General features: G+C 34.6%; 2 protein-coding genes across 2 annotated transcripts in view; one reads left to right on the top strand and one right to left on the bottom strand.

The window, feature by feature from the left end:
• The window catches only part of LOC123757829 (solute carrier family 49 member 4 homolog), a 45,243-nt gene that overhangs the window by 23,933 nt on the left and 1,284 nt on the right, over nt 1-20,026 (bottom strand). The window lies entirely within an intron of this gene.
• Nucleotides 377-7,128, top strand: LOC123757828 (glycosyltransferase 25 family member). The gene is made up of 4 exons (XM_045741688.2): nt 377-1,714; nt 3,612-3,755; nt 4,762-4,923; nt 5,141-7,128. The coding sequence occupies exons 1-4, from the start codon at nt 464-466 to the stop codon at nt 5,369-5,371; spliced, it is 1,788 nt and encodes a 595-aa protein (XP_045597644.1). The 5' UTR covers nt 377-463; the 3' UTR covers nt 5,372-7,128.

Raw genomic sequence — 20,026 nt, 5'->3', positions numbered from 1 at the left:
CTGATGTTTTTTTACATTCTTGCAGAACCACTAACACGCATAGCATTTTCGGGCAGTTCAAGTTTCAGGCATAATAAAGAACTATATATATATAGCCTGTACTAGATACATTTATAATAATAATATTTTAATAAATCATAATTATTTATAAGTACTGCACATGTAGCTATGATAATATAAGCTAGATTGGCGCGATCTATACACTGTATTTATACCCAAAAAGTATTGTTATAATTATACAGCATTGCGATATAATACATGCACAAAAGTGTATATCCTGAAACAGTGTATTACATCAACGTTTGTATTATTTTTTACCCAATTATTGTTATATCATTTAGTGCGTGGGGTGAGGTTGGCAGCTCTGGGTGATGATCTGGCAGGCTGGAGGCGCCTCTCCCATCACTGGCTTTGTTGACATTGGGGTGTGAGGGGCGGGCCCGCGCCTCACCCAACCTTCAACATGGCCCAGTTCTCAGCCTTCTCGCGTGCCATACATTGTTATTTTCTGATTTTAAGTGTCGTGGGCATCCAGGGAGCAGTAAATCAAAACGAAATGAAAGAATCAAGTATTACGGTGGTTCTTCTGGCGAGAAACAAGGAGCACACTCTCCCGTACTTCTTGACGCTGTTCGAACGATTGGAGTACCCGAAGAAGAGAATGGCTCTCTTTATTCGGTCTGATCATAATAATGACAGGACTATTGCCATATTGGAAGATTGGTTGAAGCATCATAAGCATAAATATCATTCATGTGATGTCAAGCTAGACAAGGCGTCTAAACAGTATCCCGGGGACTCGAAAGGCACCGAGTGGAGTCAAGAGAGATTCAACAACATTATTCAAATGAAGGAAGAAGCCTTAGCACTTGCAAGGCACATGTGGACAGATTATATCTGGTTTTTAGATGTGGATGTTTTTCTAACAAGAGGTGACATCATTCAAAGTATGATATATGAGGAGAAAGCCATAGTTGCACCCATGTTAAATTCGCTTGCTACCTACAGCAACTACTGGGGAGGCATGACCAAAGATTATTGGTACACACGTTCAGATGACTACATTCCAATACTGGATAGAAAGCAGAAGGGATGCTTTGCTGTTCCAATGGTTCATTCGTGTGTCTTTATTGACTTGAGAAGGAGAATATCAGATAAGCTCACCTTTTCCCCAATGAATGTTAGTAACTACAATGGCCCTAATGATGATATCATTACCTTTGCTATCTCTGCAAGAAATGCAGGAATTGAAATGTATGTGTGCAACTCTGAAGTATATGGCTTTATTCCCCCTCCACTGGATGATGACCAACACTTGGATGTTGATTTGAAACAGCTACTAAGCATTAAGTTGGAAGTTCTTATAGAACATCCACCATTGCCTGTATCAACATTATTAGCAAAGTATGTCCCTCCACTGCCCAAGAAAGATAAAGCTGGATTTGATAAGATATATCTCATCAGTTTAACTCGAAGACAAGAAAGACGTGAGCGAATGAGTCGCTGCTTCGATGAATTAGGACTTGACGTCAAGTTATTTGATGCAGTGGATGGGAAAAAGTTAAATGAAAGTTACCTGAGACAGCTTGGAGTAAAGCAGATGTCAATTTACAAGGATCCATGGTCACAGCGTGACATGACTTTTGGCGAGATAGGCTGCTTTCTTAGTCATTACTTTATCTGGGAAGATATAGTTAATAATGGCTATGAAAAGGTAGGTTAAGTATTGTACATACAGTGATGCTCACATACTTTGAATAAGCCTCCAGTTCAAAGTATTTACCATAACATTATACTATACTGTATATATATATATATAATATATATATATATATATATATATATATATATATATATATATATATATATATATATATATATATATATATATATATATATATATATATATATATATATAAACACACACATACATACATACATACATACATACATACATACATACATACATACATACATACATACATATACATATACATTATATATATTTTTTAACACCATTTGCAAGTACAGAAACTTAGTATATCACACATGACCAGGTTGAATCATCTGTGCATCACCAAGTTCAAAGGCAGTTGCTATTTAGTGTAAATTTAATTTTAGTCACTACATTATTGAATTAAGGTCATAAAAGTACTATATATTCTAATTCAATATAGGAATTTCCTAGTAGATTTAGGTCAGAGTACTGTACTGTATTTTAAAGCATAACCTAGCATATAATATACAGTACATTAGGACTAATGAAACATAATGTGTAGTGTGTGAGAGGACACAATAATAAGTGGGTTATACCATAGTTTTTATTATAATAATCTGTACTATATTAGAAATTATGTGACTGAAATGCCAGTGTATAAAATTACCATATTCCTACTGATTTAGGGTCATACAGTTATATACTAAGTTTGGTATTGGGACAGATTATCCCTTTGTCATCTAGCCTCTTCCAGTTACCACACTTTGAGGTTACAGTACTTTGAAGTTTTCAGAGGATCAATGTTCCTACACCCTACCTCTTGAATGAGCTTCCTGGTTGATGGTGAGGTCAACCAGGCTGTTTGATTTATCTGATGCAACCTGTTTTCTGATTTAATTCAGGGGCACTAACCCTAGTGGCCTTGACAAGGACAGGAAGCCGGCGGCTTGTTGTGCCCCCATTTGTTTTGACGATCTTTTCAAGGTATATTTATACCTGTTTGATGCAACTGTATGCCGTTTCTTGTAGGAATCGCAGCCAGTTTGAAAAGCTATCCTTTGAAGGGGTTTTGTGTTTGAAGGTATTTTGTTAAGTTCACTCGAATGCTGGAGATTGACAAGGTCTAATTATGCCCCTTTATATTTCAGAGGGAGGTTGTTGAAGGGCCTTGGGCCCCTTAGTATTTACACTTTTAGAATTGTTTCAGAGTACTCTTTACATCCCTAATTTTCAATGAGCTATTTTTGCACATTCTGCCAAACCTCCTGGTCTCATATGAAATTACTTATATGAATGTATAAATTGGGAACCAATCCCTCTTAATATTTTCCAAATGCAAATTGTGATTTATGAATCTTGAATATGCACTCCAGGGAGTACAATTTGATGAATTTTGTGGTCCCAGTATTGAATGTTTTATTGAATGAATTCAGAAGGTAAAGTTCTATGTATGTTCTCCAGATCAGCAGCTTCTCCAGGTTTGAATGGGAAAATTAATTTGTGACAGCATTCCACCCTACATAATACATGTACATGTTTCCTAAATACTGTAGTACCATAACTTTTTCATATCTCTTATTTGAAACGTTTTTTGTTATCCAGCCAATCATTTTTCTTGCAGTTGTGACATAATTACTCAAATGTCTTTTATGAGTTAAGTTTAGTTAAGTAAAGGCTAGGGGAGTACTGTATTGGTATTTTAGATTTGAAGCAAGTGTAAAGATAAGTGATAAATGTGATAAATGACATTAGACTAACCTGTACAGTACTGGATACAGTATTAATATTAAGTTGAAATGCAGTATTCTCAGGTAGAATTGTGCCACTGAATACAGTATACTGCATATTCAGATTAATATACAGTATAAAATATAGTCATATTTAATCTTTACAGGTGTTATTGTTTGAAGATGATATTCGCTTTGAACCTTATTTTAGAGAAAAAGTGAAGCATATGATTCGCCAGGCTGACAGACTCCTTCAGTGGGACCTTATTTATCTTGGGCGCAAAAAGCTAAAAAATTCGGATGAACCATGGGTAAGTTATTTGATAGCTTTTCTTTGCATGCTCATGTTGGTATTAAAATAACTGTTTTGTACCCAACGTTTGAGTGTTGGGTACAACACCCCAACTTGTAGGGTGCTTACAGGGTTATGTTTTAGCTCCTAACCCTGCATTTTCAACTATCAATTAATGTGATGTCTTTTCCACCTCCATGAAACTTATTATATTTGCCTTTGAAGTTGTGTGTATGTAGATGTTGTTTCAACATCATATACATTCATTTTATTTTGCAACTCTTATGCTAAACAAAAACATCTTGACATATTTGTGACTTGTTTACATTTCCAGTTTCTATTGTTGCCCCCACAGTCCTCTGTTAGCCATTTGGAACATTGCTTCTTTGTTTCACTTTGTTGATTCCCCTTAGAATCTTGTTTGTTGCCATCATGTCTCCCCAACTCCTCCTGTCGTCAAGCATAATAAGATCCAGTTCTCTGACTACACTGGATACTATGCAATCAAAATTAAACCGTATAATTTAAATGGGGGGCCTATCAAGAGAAAGATAAAGCTAAAGAATAACATTACTACAGTAGTTTTATTGCTAATGCTTCTAGAAATAAATCCCAATATTCTATTTGCCCTATTTTGATCATTTACGGATTTATTTTTGGCTTTAGATATTTACTTACCATGACTTGGCTCTTTTTGTAGATGATGAATCACAATAACGTATGTGGCTGAAGAAATTATATCCAAACCACAACTCTGTACATGGAGAAGCGACGACGTTTTGGTTCATCCTGGACCATTATCAAGTCGTGTGATCTTTTCAGATCATAGTCAGATCTTTTTTGGATTCAGATTTTCAATTTAAACTTTATCTAACTGATATTCTTTAACTTTATTATCATTACTTGGCCTCATAACCTTAATTTTCCAGCATAAATATGCATCTACCAATTTTTTCTCCATTTCAAAATGCTATCTAGATTGTCTGGAAGTGATTTTGAGTCTATAGTTCTCACTTTTAAAATAGGTGGAAGACTCTGACACATTGGTACATGTGGACTACTCCTACTGGACGCTCTGCTACGTTATCACTCTGCAGGGCGCAAAGAAGCTCCTTGATGGCGAGCCTCTTGGCCAACTTATACCTGTTGATGAATACCTTCCAATTATGTTTAATAAACATCCTGAGGTAAATATTTATCAAGTTTAGATTTAGGTTAGAGCATAGCTCTCGCATGTTTAGTTCAATGTAGTAATGATACCTAGGTATGACTCGGTATGCAATTTCTCTAAAAGCTAATTTTTTTGTTATCTTTCCTGAGATGATCTGTACATTGTTTCATTGTTTCACTGTAAAAGAGTAATGTATAGTTTTTATTGTATATTGATGATGGTACTGATTGCAGACTGAATGGAAGGAAAAGTTTCCTGTCCGGAATTTGAATGCTTTCTCGGTGGCTCCCTTATATGTATACCCAACACACTATACTGGTGAACTGGGCTACATTAGTGACACTGAAGAGTCACCTATCATTCAGGATGCAGATGCTGCTACACCATCAATGGACTCCAGTTTGGAAGGTAAAGGACTGGAGCTAGAGGTTGGATTGAATGGGCTAGTGAAGGATGAGCTTTAAGTGTGCCTATTTATATACATTTTAATACAGCATAATTTACAGAATTCACATTACTGTATAGCAGATTGCCAAAGTTACTTGTATACATATAATTTACAGAAAAAATTAATAAATTTTTTTATCCAAATTTATATACAGTACTGCATAATGACTTTACATTCATGTTTACATTTAGTATTTACATACAGTATATTGCAGAGCAGTATATATTTATATATGCATCTATAAAAGTATATGTTAATTCAGTTTATAATCATTTTGATAAGAGAACAAAAATCTTGAACAGTTAATTAAAATAAATAAAATATATATACTGTAATATCAGCCAGTAGTATTTAAATTTTTTATGGTAGGTGCTTATTCATAATTTGTCTTGTATGTTCAGCCTTAAATTATTGAAAGTACAGTATACAGTAAATACAGTATATATAATAGAGTATATACAAGGCAAAGGCTTCGCTTATGATCAGTAAATGTTTCATTGTTTAAACATCAAGATGAAATGTAAATGGATGTAGTGCAAGGTGCATCCTGAACATGGCAAACACTATGTTAAGAATGATTGTCTTATATTTGCAGCTGTACGATATACAGTAGTTTGTACTATAATAGTGCGGTATTTAAATCATCAATTCTCCTCACTGAAGAGCATGTTACCAACATATATATATAATTTTTTTAATTATTATTCCTAATATAATTTTTTTTAATTGAATGGTTGAAATACAGTAGTATATGTAGTATACTGTAATGGTTTAAAAATATATTTTTACGGTAATGAATTACGTTTTATAAGTAAGCTGTCAAAATATTTTGTTCTGTTTTTTAAATACGTTGTTTAAATGATCTGACAGATTTTAAGATATCACAGTACAAATATACTTCATCTATGATTTTCTTTCTTTTGCTTAGTGATTGATGAATCTGTACTGTAATTTAGATTTTTTTCTATTTTATTCCAAATAAAGGTAAGATATAATTTTATAAGGTATCATTAAGGTACATTATATGGTTGTATTGAAATGAAGTTACTGTATTTAAGAGACAGACATATTTTCATTTGTTAAAAAACACTTAGGCAATTGGTTCTATACTTGGAGAGTTTTTAACAATCATATTGACCTGTTTTGATGCTAAACTTTGTCAAATTTGCCTCTTATTGTGTTTAACAGAGTTCTAGGCAAAAAAAAACCACACACACACACATGCATATATGTGTGCATTCATATAAACTGCATACATGTATAGTATAGTATAGTACAGTATATACGATACTTAAGTTGCCATATTAATGTTTAATTTGTATTTGTGCCTCAGAGATAGACAAGTAAGAGTTACAAATCACTTAACCCTTCCACTGCAGTATATATTTAGGGGGGTGTCTATTGTGTGCTATTTTTTTATGAAATTGAGCTAATGATGAGAAAATAAAGTACAAATTTTTATTTACCGAACTTTTTGGGTTTGGGCAGCCAACTCCCCACCACCCAAAAATATATATTTTTCTGAAAATATTCAGTAGTAAAGCATGTAGACCGTGGAAAATAAACAAACCCAAATCTAACTGTAATACTTTTGGCTTGCACAAATATACAGTATGAAATTTTTTCGCTGGGCCAGTGGGCGACCCGCCACACACCCCTAAGTTGGCTGAGCATTTCCCATGAGTGCGCACCCGTTCTAAAATGTTTATACTGTACTCTCTTTTTTTTCACCTTTCCCACCTCAATTTTTATGCTAAGTCATTCAATTTGGTATCAAATTATTCGCAATAGAATGTTGTAAAGGGATATTTGCATATAAGAACATAAGTCTCGCTTTTTTATAATTTTGATGAACACTCGATACCTTTTCCTTCATATGTGTTTCTTCATATGTGACGCCATTTGCATCATCGCGCACTCTGAATTTTGGTTCCGTGACAGAATATGTGGCATCAGGCAGCGAAAGTGTTAATTATTGTAGAGCTTTCTTAACCTGGCCCGCAAGCCAGATGGATCCTGTCCCATGCACATATTATATTTACACCTTCAAAGAATATATTTCCTGTGACTCAGTGTTGTTATTGTCACCTATTGACACAAGTTCATTCAGGGAGACCCAATTGTCATTATAGATAATTAAAGTAGCACCAATAACATCAGTAAAAGGAATATCCTTCTTCATAGCTACTGGAGCTATGTTGGAGCATGATGGGAGGGGTGACATGTTTCCCTTACTAAGGTTAGTTTGGCACTGATTACTTCCCATATTCATCTTATCATGGCTGCTGATTTCCTAGAGATCTCTTGTGGTCATACTCCAACCAAACAATTGCAGACTTTATCTACAGTGTCCATTATGTCTTGATGCTCACAGGCATGGGCTGCACACACCCCTGGAAGCCCTGATATGCTCAGGGGCATACCCCACAGTGGAAGGGTTAAGTTCTTCTGTTTTAAGGGAAGTGACTATCCTTACAAAACTACTCAAATGTCTCTATGAAAGTTATTTTGTAATGCCTATATAGGGTTTCATTGAGACATTTCAACTGCCTTTGACTTTTCAAGGTTTTGAAGGAATTTATAACTTTCCGTAAATCTCGTTCATACTTATTAGGAGAATTACAACCCACCGAAAGCAACTGAATCAAATTTTAGAAACTTAGGAAACATAGAGGGATTTTAACTGCATATCTTACAAATTAAAGAGACCTATTTGAGATAATGATAGCTTAACAATGATATATGATATAATCATTAATGCATTTAATAATTTCTGGGATCAAAATATTAATTTTGTTCATTAAAAAATATACATACATACAGTATTGCAAGAAAAATCACAAAAAACATGCGATTCAGTTATGCGTAACTATTTGTTAGGAAAGTGAAACAAAAATTCTGAACATTTTCATGTTTCACCACATTATCAAGGAAATACAGGCAGATGACATAAGGGTTTGGGACTATTTATCCAACTACACCTGGCTAGACATGGTGTAATCAGGTGTAGTTTAGCTTATGGATTTTTGTCAGGTCAGGTGTAGTTGGGTATATAATCCCAAACTCTTATGACATCTGCCTGTATTTCCTTGATAATGTGGTGAACACAAAAACATTCAGAATTTACATTTCATTTTCCTAGAGGATACTTTATATATATATATATATATATATATATATATATATATATATATATATATATATATATATATATATATATATATATATATATATATATATATATATATATATATATATATATATATAATATATATATATATATGTATATGTGTATAATATATGCGGAAAATCCACAGAGAAATATGAAATGAGGTGAACGTTTCGGCTGACAGTCTGGTGTTGACAACACCAGACTGACAGTCTGGTGTTGACAAAGGCTTTAACAAGCCAAAACGTTCACCTCATTTCATATTTCTCTGTGGATTTTCCGCATAAAATGATCAGTGTTTTGTGATCGTCAATTGCATGTATAAAAAAATATATATATATATATATATATATATATATATATAATATATATATATAATATATATATATAATATATATATATAATATATATATATAATATATATATATAATATATATATATAATATATATATATAATATATATATATAATATATATATATAATATATATATATAATATATATATATAATATATATATATAATATATATATATAATATATATATATAATATATATATATAATATATATATATAATATATATATATAATATATATATATAATATATATATATAATATATATATATAATATATATATATAATATGTAGAAATTATAAAGGATATTGTGGCATTAGTACTCCCTCTACTATGTATTAGAGCTCAGCTAGTCAATTGGTGCTTTATTTTGTTTTGACCATGACAGGTTATTTTTGACCATAATTGTTTTAAATCATAGATGTAAAAATGTATGATATTTTGTAATATTATAGTTGATCTGGTCATTCATACTGTTGGTGCCTGCAGCTCACAGTTCAACACAGGTACCACAGCCTGGTTGATCAGGTATATTTTGGAGGTATTTATCATGTTCTCTCTCTCTCTCTTGAACACAATTAGAGGTATGTTAGTAATTTCCCTTATGCCTTTGTAAAGGGTATTGAAAAACCTTGTGGGAATTTATAGAATTGGCTTTTCATCTTTTTTTGAAAGGTTCGTGTTATCCAGTCTGTACATTCTTGATGTTGTGACAGTTAGTTTATAGTTATTATATTCAGAAAATATAAGGTATTCTGATACGATTACTCCCAGGCCTTATATTTTGTTATTTTTCTCTATAGTGCCATTTGTCTGCAGTTTGTTTGTAGCGTCAGTTTAGTTTTTTGTTGTTATCATGGTGTAGGAGCTAGAACTTTTCTTCATTGAACATATTATTTTCTGTGGACAACTGGAAGATATGGTTTAAATAAGTTTAGAGGTTTACTGTGTCCTTTATGGTTGTTACTCATACAAATTTTAGTATCTGCAGAGGATGGTACAGCAGTAGATTGTGTCTTTGTCTATGTTAGATAAAAGAATTAGGGAGAATATTGGAGAAATGCAGTACTATGGAGGACAGAGCTTCTCACTGGGAAGGCTCCAAATTTTGCTTTGTTGATTATGAATCTTCGGGTTCAGTTCGTTAAGAAGTTGAAGATCCATCTCTCGATTTTGGCAGTTCTTTCTTTCATGCACGTGCTATTACACCATTCACTGCACTTTGTTCAGGGCTCTTCTGGTGCTATAGCCAGCTTTATTTGTTTCTTTCATTTGCTTTGTGGTTTGCTCCAGTTTAACTTTGTTGGTTTGTTCTTTGCTCTGTTTTCTCATCAGGTACTGTAAGTGATTTGCCCTCTTGCAGTCTGTATACTTGGCCCGCTTGTCTGCTCGGTGCTTCTCCTTGTTGGCTTCATTTGCCTTTTTGGGTATATTTCCGTGTTTTGTTGTTTTTTGAGTCTTCCTAATCCCACTGTTGCTGTCCCGTCTCCCACAAGCATGTCTTGAGTGATTTGAATTTAAGTGGTAGTTGCCAATTCCCCTGACCCTGTTGTGTTGATAGGGGCTATCTGTCAACTATACAATATACTGATAGCCATTTGGTGGCTATCAGTATATTGTTGATCAACTAAAAGTTGTTTACAGAGTGATAATTGTTGGTCTCGGTACTTCTAAATCTTTCTACATTAGGTATTCAAGGATTGGGATTTGTTCTTTTGTAGTGAGCTGGTGCAATTACAGTGGCAACTCAATTTAGACTTGCCAGTGTCTTCCCTCCGTAAATAAGTAACAGAACTACTAGCAAAGATCATTGTCACACTAGGAATGTATCATGAGGGCATGGTGGGTGATACAGGTCCTGGGTGGACCATAAAGCCTTTGGCTTTGAAAGCACTATTTTTCTCCTCAAGGTTGATACCTCACTTCCCCATGGAAGTGGAAAACATGGTAATGATATTGTAATGTATGTACAGTATAACTATATTGGTATATTACTATTTTGCAAGACTATAAAAAAAGGCATCTACACTATTTGATTTCTGTAACATTATGAGAAAGGGCTGTTTTATTTTTTGTCTCGAATGAGTTGATCAGTTTCAGCAAAATACAAGTCATGTAAATTTTGAGTATAAGTACTGTACTGAACTTCTAAACTGTTGGACTGAATATTAAAATTCCTTAAGCACATCATTGCAGATGTCATATGGTTGAGCATTAAATGGTTTCCTCTAGTCAGTTTTCTTATTCTGTTTAAAGAGTCTCCATATACTCGGAACAAATTTATGTACAAAGTGTCCCACAGTTTTTAAGCTTGAAGTGTACCAGTGTTTGAAATGGGTGAAAAAAAATGAGTCATCATTCAAACTTTAGCATTGAATGTATTGTACATATAAATTTAAGGTTTTCTGCTATGAAAATATAACAGTACACTGTGTGTTTTCTTGGCTTGGTGCGAGTTGAAGTATCTTGAGTGTAGCTCAGAAAGATCACCATATGTACTCTGAATTCATGAATCTCAATAAGATTTTTTCTTAGCATTTGGAGTAGCCATATCAGCTAAGACTAAGTCCTCAAGAGTACAAAGAAGTTTTGGGTAGCTTTCCATGTGCTATAGTAGTTTTGTCGTGACAGCAAGTGTATGAGTGTTTTTATGATTTGTTCTAAAGAGCTAGAAATGAAATGGAAAAGGGAATATGTGAATAATTAGGGCAATTTATGATTACTTAAAGGATGTTTATCAACAAAATTAAAGCCTATGGCCAGTGAAAAGCACATGCCAGGTAATATTTACTCATTAACTGATTTCACTTGTGATAGCCGACTGCTCTCTGATGAATAATCTCAAAACCTGTGTAGTCTTTATTTATATATTTTTGTGTATACAGTATTTAATTTTTGATAGAGCTAGGTGGCAAGCAAAACATTCATGGTATTCCTGTGTCTATTGTATCTGCTAAATATAGTAGCACAGTTTTAGGACAAAAGTGCTTGTGCAACATTTTCTCTCATTTGATGCATCTGTTTACCCAACAGTCAATTGATACCTGGGAGTAAGACAACTGTTGTGAGTTGCATCCTGGACAAGGTAAGCACTTGGACTAGGGTGACCTTAATAAGTGTAACAGGTTTCTTGTCCTTGACTATGAGAAACTGTAAGGTGAACCATATTGTTAAAATAATCAGTATTTTATTAAATAAGTAAATTTGCTGTTTGGCTCACTAAAATTTGTATTTGTAGTTTTACATAATGTGTAATCTGTATGATAAATATAAACAGTAATTATGTGGAATAACAATTACTGTACATGTCATAATATTAACTTGACTAAATTTAAAAAACTCTTGTTTTAATAACAAGCATGCTGGTAGAATAGCATTAGTCCTCATAACAAAAGTATTTGAATTAACGAGAGCATAATGAATAAAAAGTGTTTTATCTTGCCCTGTAGGAATAAATTATTATTAATTTAAAAACAGTGTGTGATTATTGGGAAAGCAGTATCATCTTTGCCAGAGGTTAGCAAAAGTATATCGTACAAAGAGATACTGGAGTGCTGATAGAGAAGCATATCAATGAAGTGGGTATAAAGAGAAAGAATTAAAGAAGGAAAACTAAATTTTGAGGAAAAGGGAGCAAAGATAGTGGTGGTAATCTAAATTTTATGCAGGCTTTAGAAAGTATTAGCGAAATGTAAATGCAATGTCTCGTGTTTGATTAGGCAAGAATATTCAAGGAAGAAAATTTGGGCAGGGGTCACAAAGGCAATAGAGAATTATAAAGTTGGAATGAAGCAGACCTTTGCCAAAGTAGCTTCAGAAAAGGAATATAGATTGAGAAAGTAGTTATGGAAGCCATAAACTGCAATGAAATAAAAAAGGAATTGGTAACATAAAAACTGGTGCAGATTACTGTAGATGGAAGTAAGTCCATACTAAATTTTGGATGTAAAGAAAATATAATTTCATAAAGAGTTGGTGCCACAGAAGTAGAAAAAATTAAGACAAAATATAGGTGTAGTGAATGGCCTTGGAACAAAAAGTATCATATCTGTCTATAACAGAATAAAATCGATATGTACGAAGACTTGCTCCCTAAGGGTGACCTTAAACAACAAAAATGGGAGACATGATAGAACACTACAAATTTGGAAGGGAAGCTGTGGTCACTAAAAAGACTTGTCAATGGAGGACAGAATAGTTAAAATTGAACCTGAAGGTAGAAATGAAACAAATTCTTCAAGGTGATATGTCTCAGGAAGCCAGTGCAAGGGAACATACACACTCAAGTAAAAATCTGTTTACCAGTGCCTATATAAGACATAAGAAGCTGCAGAAGGCCTATTGGCCCATACAAAGTAGCTCCTATTTATATCCACCCAAACTCATTCATATGTACTGTACTGTATGTCTAACCTACGCCTGAAGGAATCCACCAATCCCATATCTGTTGCTACCTGGAAATTTGTTCATAAATCACCAACCCTGTTTCTAAACCAATGTTTACTCCAGAGCTTTCCTAAATCTAAACTTACCCAATTATATCCATTGTTTCATGTTCTATTTTGTATCGATGTACTTACTGTAACACTTTATTAATATCCCTTTGTTATACTCTTTCATCCACTAAAACACTTCAATCATCTTGCCTCTTAACTCTTAGTCTTCCTAGCAAATGTAAATTATACTTTCTCGGTTTCTTCATATGGAGGGTTTCTAATTACTGGGATTAACTTTGCCATCCTTCATTAAACACATTCAAGTGAATTTATATCCTTTCTATAGTATGGTGACCAAAATTGGACTGCATAATCTAAATGGGGCTTAATAAGAGCAAGATACAACTTATGAATAATATTATTAATTGTTAATGCTTTTAGAAATAAATTCCAGTATCTTATTTCTGTTATTCAGAACAATTGTGCTTTTTTATTATATATATAATTCTTACTAATCATGACTCAGATATTTTTCACATTCTGACTACCATTTTGACACTATCCAGTGAATATCTGGTTACTGCAGATGAAAAGTAACAATAACGTGGCTGAAAACTGTTGACCAAACCACACACTAGAAATTGGAGACGACGACGTTTCGGTTCGTCCTGGACCATTGTCGAGTGTGTGGTTTAGTCAACATCTGGGTACTGTCGTCATTACCTACACAGATGGTGTGTTTTAAAAACAGTTGAACTAAGTTATATAATACAATGGGAATCGCTGAATATCATGATATTACAAAAAACAAAACTAGAAGAGAGAATTCTAAATGAGCTGTGCATGAATACACTGTAGCAAACAGTGGTAGATGGGTAGAATAATTTAAATGAGAAGGTATTGTTTGCTAAAACTCTCCGAAGCTTCAAAATGTCATGTGGCAAAAGATTATTCAGGAAATGGAACACCACGAGTGTAGCTCTCATTCTGTAACTACACTTAACACATTCAGACAGAATGAGAGAAAGCTAATTACTGTACTTTATTATAGAAAATTTCTTTCAAAAATGTGTTATATATACTGGATGTGATGAGATAAATCTGGTGCTATTATATTATATGTTCATAGTTTAAGTATTACTTCAGTTGTTATATGATCAATACAACACCTGAAAATAATAATGCAAGATTTCAACAACTGTGTCTAAAATGTATTTGGCCCACATACTACCACTTCTATCAGCATATATAATGATTAGAATCCAAGAATTAACTGCCTTCTTTCAAATTCAAATTTTTATTCAGGTAAACGTACACACAGAAGATGAGTTGCAAACATAATGTTGGATTTATAGATAGAGCTAGTACATACAATACCTAAAGCCACTAATACTCTCAGCGTTTCAGGCATAGTGTTTCTTGTGTCATGAAGGGTTCCAACTACTACCGGAATCATTTTTATACTCATTGTAGCCACTCCAACAATGATGATATTTGTAGTCTGGTCCACACAGTACCATTTACACGTGAGTTAAACTGGTGCAAACATTGGTGTGATTGATGAGAGTGAATGGAATAATGTGCTTAAAGCATTCATTATAAATGAGTATAGAGGGTGATTATGTAAAGTGTAATTCTGATACTAGTTGCATCTTTTCATGACCCCCATATGCTTCATCTAATTACCCAAAGCTTCCTAGCATTATGTAAATAATGAAGAACTATGATATATTTACTCACTATAACGTTGGTGCTGAATGTAGAGCACAAAAAAATATATTTTTACTCTGAAATAATATCATTTTATAGCAGAATTAGACAAAACTAAATGGCAGGTAAAGCCACAGGAAGTCCACGCTCCAGCCAACAATGTTGTGGCATTGGGTAATTCGATGGACCCAATTTCGTTATAAAATTATATTATTTCAGAGTAAAAAAATTGTTTGTTTCATGTTCTACATTCAGCACCAACATTATAGTGAGTAAATATATCATAGTTCTTCATTACTTATGTAATACTAGGAAGCTTTGAGTAGCTTTGGGTGATTAGATGGACCCCACCCCCATAAGCCAGTTGGTCATCTGTTCTTATCCTTACTCTATCTCAAGGCTCAGGGGTAGCATGTGGACCTTGTGCAACTCAGACTTTGGTTGGAGTCTCTCATTAATCACTACATTTGTATTTGTAGTTTTGTGCCATTGTAAACACCAATATGATTACTAGTACAGGTACTGTACTGTATCTCTTAAATGCATGGATATGTATAGATTTCATGGCTTCCCTTGGCTGTTAAAGCTAAATGATGTTTGTTTAGTTCTTTGTTGCATTATAGATGAATAAAAAAATTTAAAGCACAGCTCATATGGCTTATATAAAGATGTTCTGCTGTTAACCTCCATGAACCTGTTTTTATTTTTATCTAATTATGTAATAATGAATACTTCCCATTATGGAAATTGGAAACCTAATGTGTGTGTGTGCAGTTACTGTATAATAAAAAATCTTTTAATATAATACAGTATTCTCATTATTACCCATTACACAATAGGTTGATACCAGCGCTGATTTGCCAAAGTAAAACTGGTTTATTGGTTTAAAATTTAATTAAAAATTAATAATGTAAATAGTTAATACAAAACTGGAATGAAAGATAAATGAGACAATATAAAGTAAGGGTAGACCTGAGCACCAAAGGAGATAAAGTGAGCAGTAACAGAAGTAAACAAATTAATGAAATGAAGAGTAGAGAATGGGAATTAAGTGATTCTAAAATAAATTGAATAGAAATAATTGTAATTCCTCTCCTTGTAATAATACCTTTGTAATACCACTGGGATGTCATAAATATTGCCAATCATTATAGATGCTCAAGATGGTCTAAGCTCTGAGTAGCCAACTGGAGGAAGAAAACAGATCAAGAGAGAAAAGGAGATCGAAGCTTCTATGGTCCATGTAAATAATACCCATATTGTATAAACCTGCCATTACATTGAAATACTGGGCAGGGAACCGGGAAGAGACGTGAGGACCCGTAGATGTTAATATCCTTCCAGGACAAGTGTAAGCCATGAATAAATGGTAAAAGGATCCTAGTCTGATACTTGAATGATCCTGAAACCACTTAGGTTTACTACAGTATATAGAATAGTGAGAGCAGTGATGGACACTTTTGTAATTACACACCTTAGACACGACATTTAGTTGAGAGTCTTTGCACCTTTTCTAGTTTAATAATGTGCTTCTTATTGAGGTATGGGCACCATACAACTGCATAGTTGAACTTGGGTATTACAAAGGTCGTGAATAATTTATTTAATATTTTGCCATCAATATACAGTATTCAAAAGCGATTCTAAAGTTCGAAAGCATAGCATGAGTGTGTATATAAATTTACTATTTGTGCCCGCAGAATCAAGCTGTTAGCTCTTGGACCCTGTTTTACTAACCCTCAGTTGTCTAATGTACTGACTTCCGACCTATTTTTTTGTCTATTATATCTACTAAGTATATTTCTAATACATCCCCAGTATGCAGTCTGTAGCATCTAACTCCAAGGTACCTATTTACTGCTAGCTGAAAAGGCGCATCAGATGAAAGAAACTGCCGATTTGTTTTTGCCTCGACTGGGACCCTTAGGACTATCACCCCAGAGTGATATCTGCTCGGTTGTGAGGATCTCCGTGTATGATCTCCGAACAACCCTCCAATCACAACCTTATTGTGATTGGGGGGTTGTTTAAGCTGGTCCAGGCTTATTGGAACCGACGATGTGGCCTGTAGGGCGGTACCCTCTCACCCAGTGGCCACCGTAGCAATGTAATAGGCCCTGGGAAAAGCAATGAACTGGAGCTCCCACCCAGATGGCCCAACTACTTGGGCTGGACGGTAGAGCGACGGTCTCGCTTCATGCAGGTCGGCGTTCAATCCCCGACCGTCCAAGTGGTTGGGCGCCATTCCTTCCCCTCCGTCCCATCCCAAATCCTGATCCCTCTTCCAAGTTCTATATAGTCGTAATGGCTTGGCGCTTTCCCTGATAATTCCCCCCCCCCAAGTCGAACTACTGACTTCCACAGTCTGCAACTTACAACAGTTGCCTTACTCTCTGGTACCTATTTACTGCCATACGAACAGGGGGAATCATATGAAAGGCAACGTGCACAATCATTTCCGTCTCACCCCAGCCCGAACCCGGGATCCACGATTGTGAGTCAAGAACAAGACCCATAAATATATCTCTGGGAGTTTGCATTACCTTTTGAAGTAGATCTGATCAAATGTAAACAGTGTGTACAATTATTCGGACACCATACATCTCTCAATATGTGATGGAATGTGATAATTAACGAATTTAGAAATAATGCTCAAGAAATAGATCTGTGTTAGGGGGTCGCTTGAGGTCATAGTGATGTTAATTTATTAAATCGTGAATTGAATTGAACTATCAGGGGAAAGCGCCAACCATTATGACTATACAGCACTTGGAAGGGATCAGGATTTGGGATGGGATGGAGGGTAAGGAATGGAGCCCAACCACTTGGACGGTCGGGGATTGAACGCCGACCTGAAATAAATAAATAAATAAATATGATTTATTTACCTATTAACAAATTATGTAACGCTCATAAATGCTGTAACGTACTTAGCTAAACGAATTTTAGGATTTTGTTCCGGAATCCATTATTATTGTTCCTTCGTAACATTTCCACTACCACTCATATAAAGGATGGGTATATATATATATGGGGTTCATATAGTAAACTAACTAAACTGAAAAGCTGTTAGTAGACTCTGTGTTTTGTGGGCTGGAATGCTCCCAGGTATCTTATGAATATCAGAACAGGTGTGGCGTTCTAATGATTTCTAGTAGATATGGCTGGCGCAGTGGATCGTGTATATGCGTCACTCTGGCAATCGGGTTAAGCACCGTTTATACGCCCCTGACCTTTAGCTAGAGGGACTTGCCTAAACCTAATCTTACAATGGTATACAGGCATCACAGAGGTAACATATTTCACGAAATGGGTAATACTAATAATAATAATAATAATTTATAAAAAAAATATACATTGTATATTATATAGTGTACACGGTACAATATTGTAATGATTGTATAATCATTAAAATGATGGAGAGTATGTATGACCCAATTCTTTTTCATACTTTAAGCCTACTTAAGTAGGGCGCTATGGATTATGGTGATTTACGGGCTATTCATGCCCGTGCCACCTCTTGAGTGGCTTAATCTCCATCAGTCATCAATCATATTAGGAGACTCATCTGCAGGTACCTGCCACAGGTATAGCGGTACCTCGACCTGCCAAATCTCACTATCTGGTGGAAGTTTTGTGTTATCAATATGTATATCTTACATAGATTTAACATTTACAAAAAAAATCTCAATTTTTATATTAATATTTAATTGGATTTCGAATATACGGGATTTCTCTCCTGTTACATATCCTAAATGCAAGTTGCAATAGACTACAGTTTTGGCAACACAGAGAGGAGTGCCACATAAAGTCTAATTCATTATTTATCTGCTATGTCGGAGGGTGTTATATATAATAGGTTATATAACTGTATGACATAGTATTCAGACAAATGAGATTGTGAAACCTTCGATAATTAATGTGTACAACGCTCAGGTTATTTGATAACCGTTATAAGAATCTTACTGTATCTTGCAAGTATAGGGTTCAAAAATGCTTGCAAAGGGCACAGAAACTGAACATCGACATAATTAATTTACCTTTAAAAGCAAGAACTGAGCCCGTGTTCACTTACAGGCACTGAACCTGAGTTAATTTATAGGAGTGGCTTTGCAAGAATGGAAAAACACCAATGTTATTTTACTTCCACAAACCCAATGTCTTTTTCTCAGTGTCTATCTCTCACTGTCTGCCTCCGTGTCTCTCTCTATCTCTCTATCTCTTTGTTTCACTGTCTGTGGGTCTGTCGCTTTCTCTCTTGGTATCTATCTGTCACTCTCTGGAGGCAGGGGGTGTATGATAACAATAATAATTTTTATTTGCAAGCAGGTACAATGGGTTGGTGAGATTACATAAGACAGGTATTTTAACATTCATGCAAAGCCACTAACACGCAGAGCGTTTCGAGCAGGTCCTTAATCTTACATATCAGGTAAGATGAAAAGGTACATTGTAGCAAGGTTTTATATCAACAAATAACTACAATGTAAGTTAACAGCGGTGATTACACTGGTAAAGATATATGTCTCAAGTACTAATACTGGAAAAGTGTATAGAAAAGAGATGGAGGGTCTGGAGACGTTGAGAGATGTGTACAGTGAGAGGGCAGGGTTGCATGGTGGTACAGTATTCATGCAGGTGGACATGTGAAGGCTCGCTGATGAGTAATGGAAGGGGGTCGGTTGGTTAGCAGGACTCGGTATATAAAGGGTAAATATTATGAGTTGATTTTTTTTTTAATTTTGGCATGTTCAGCAACGTAATGTTTCATGATACAGCAAAAAACATAAAAAAAATTCAACAAATCAGATTCTTGCCTAAATAGCAAAATTCCAACTGGGGTAGCTTTGAAACTGTGCCAAGTGGCACTCTTTTCAACGATGCCAACCCCGACCCGCCCATGTGGGGCCGTACTCCACAGGAATTTCCGTAAAAAATTGAGCGCGACTAGCCCCATGCGTCTGGCGTGGTGTACATATGTTAGGCTTATATTGAGGTCCTCCC

Source organism: Procambarus clarkii, chromosome 40 (assembly GCF_040958095.1).
Source record: "Procambarus clarkii isolate CNS0578487 chromosome 40, FALCON_Pclarkii_2.0, whole genome shotgun sequence".
In the NCBI taxonomy this organism is placed as follows: domain Eukaryota; kingdom Metazoa; phylum Arthropoda; class Malacostraca; order Decapoda; family Cambaridae; genus Procambarus; species Procambarus clarkii.
Note: the sequence above shows the minus strand (reverse complement) of the source record. Positions and strands in the feature narration are given on the sequence as shown.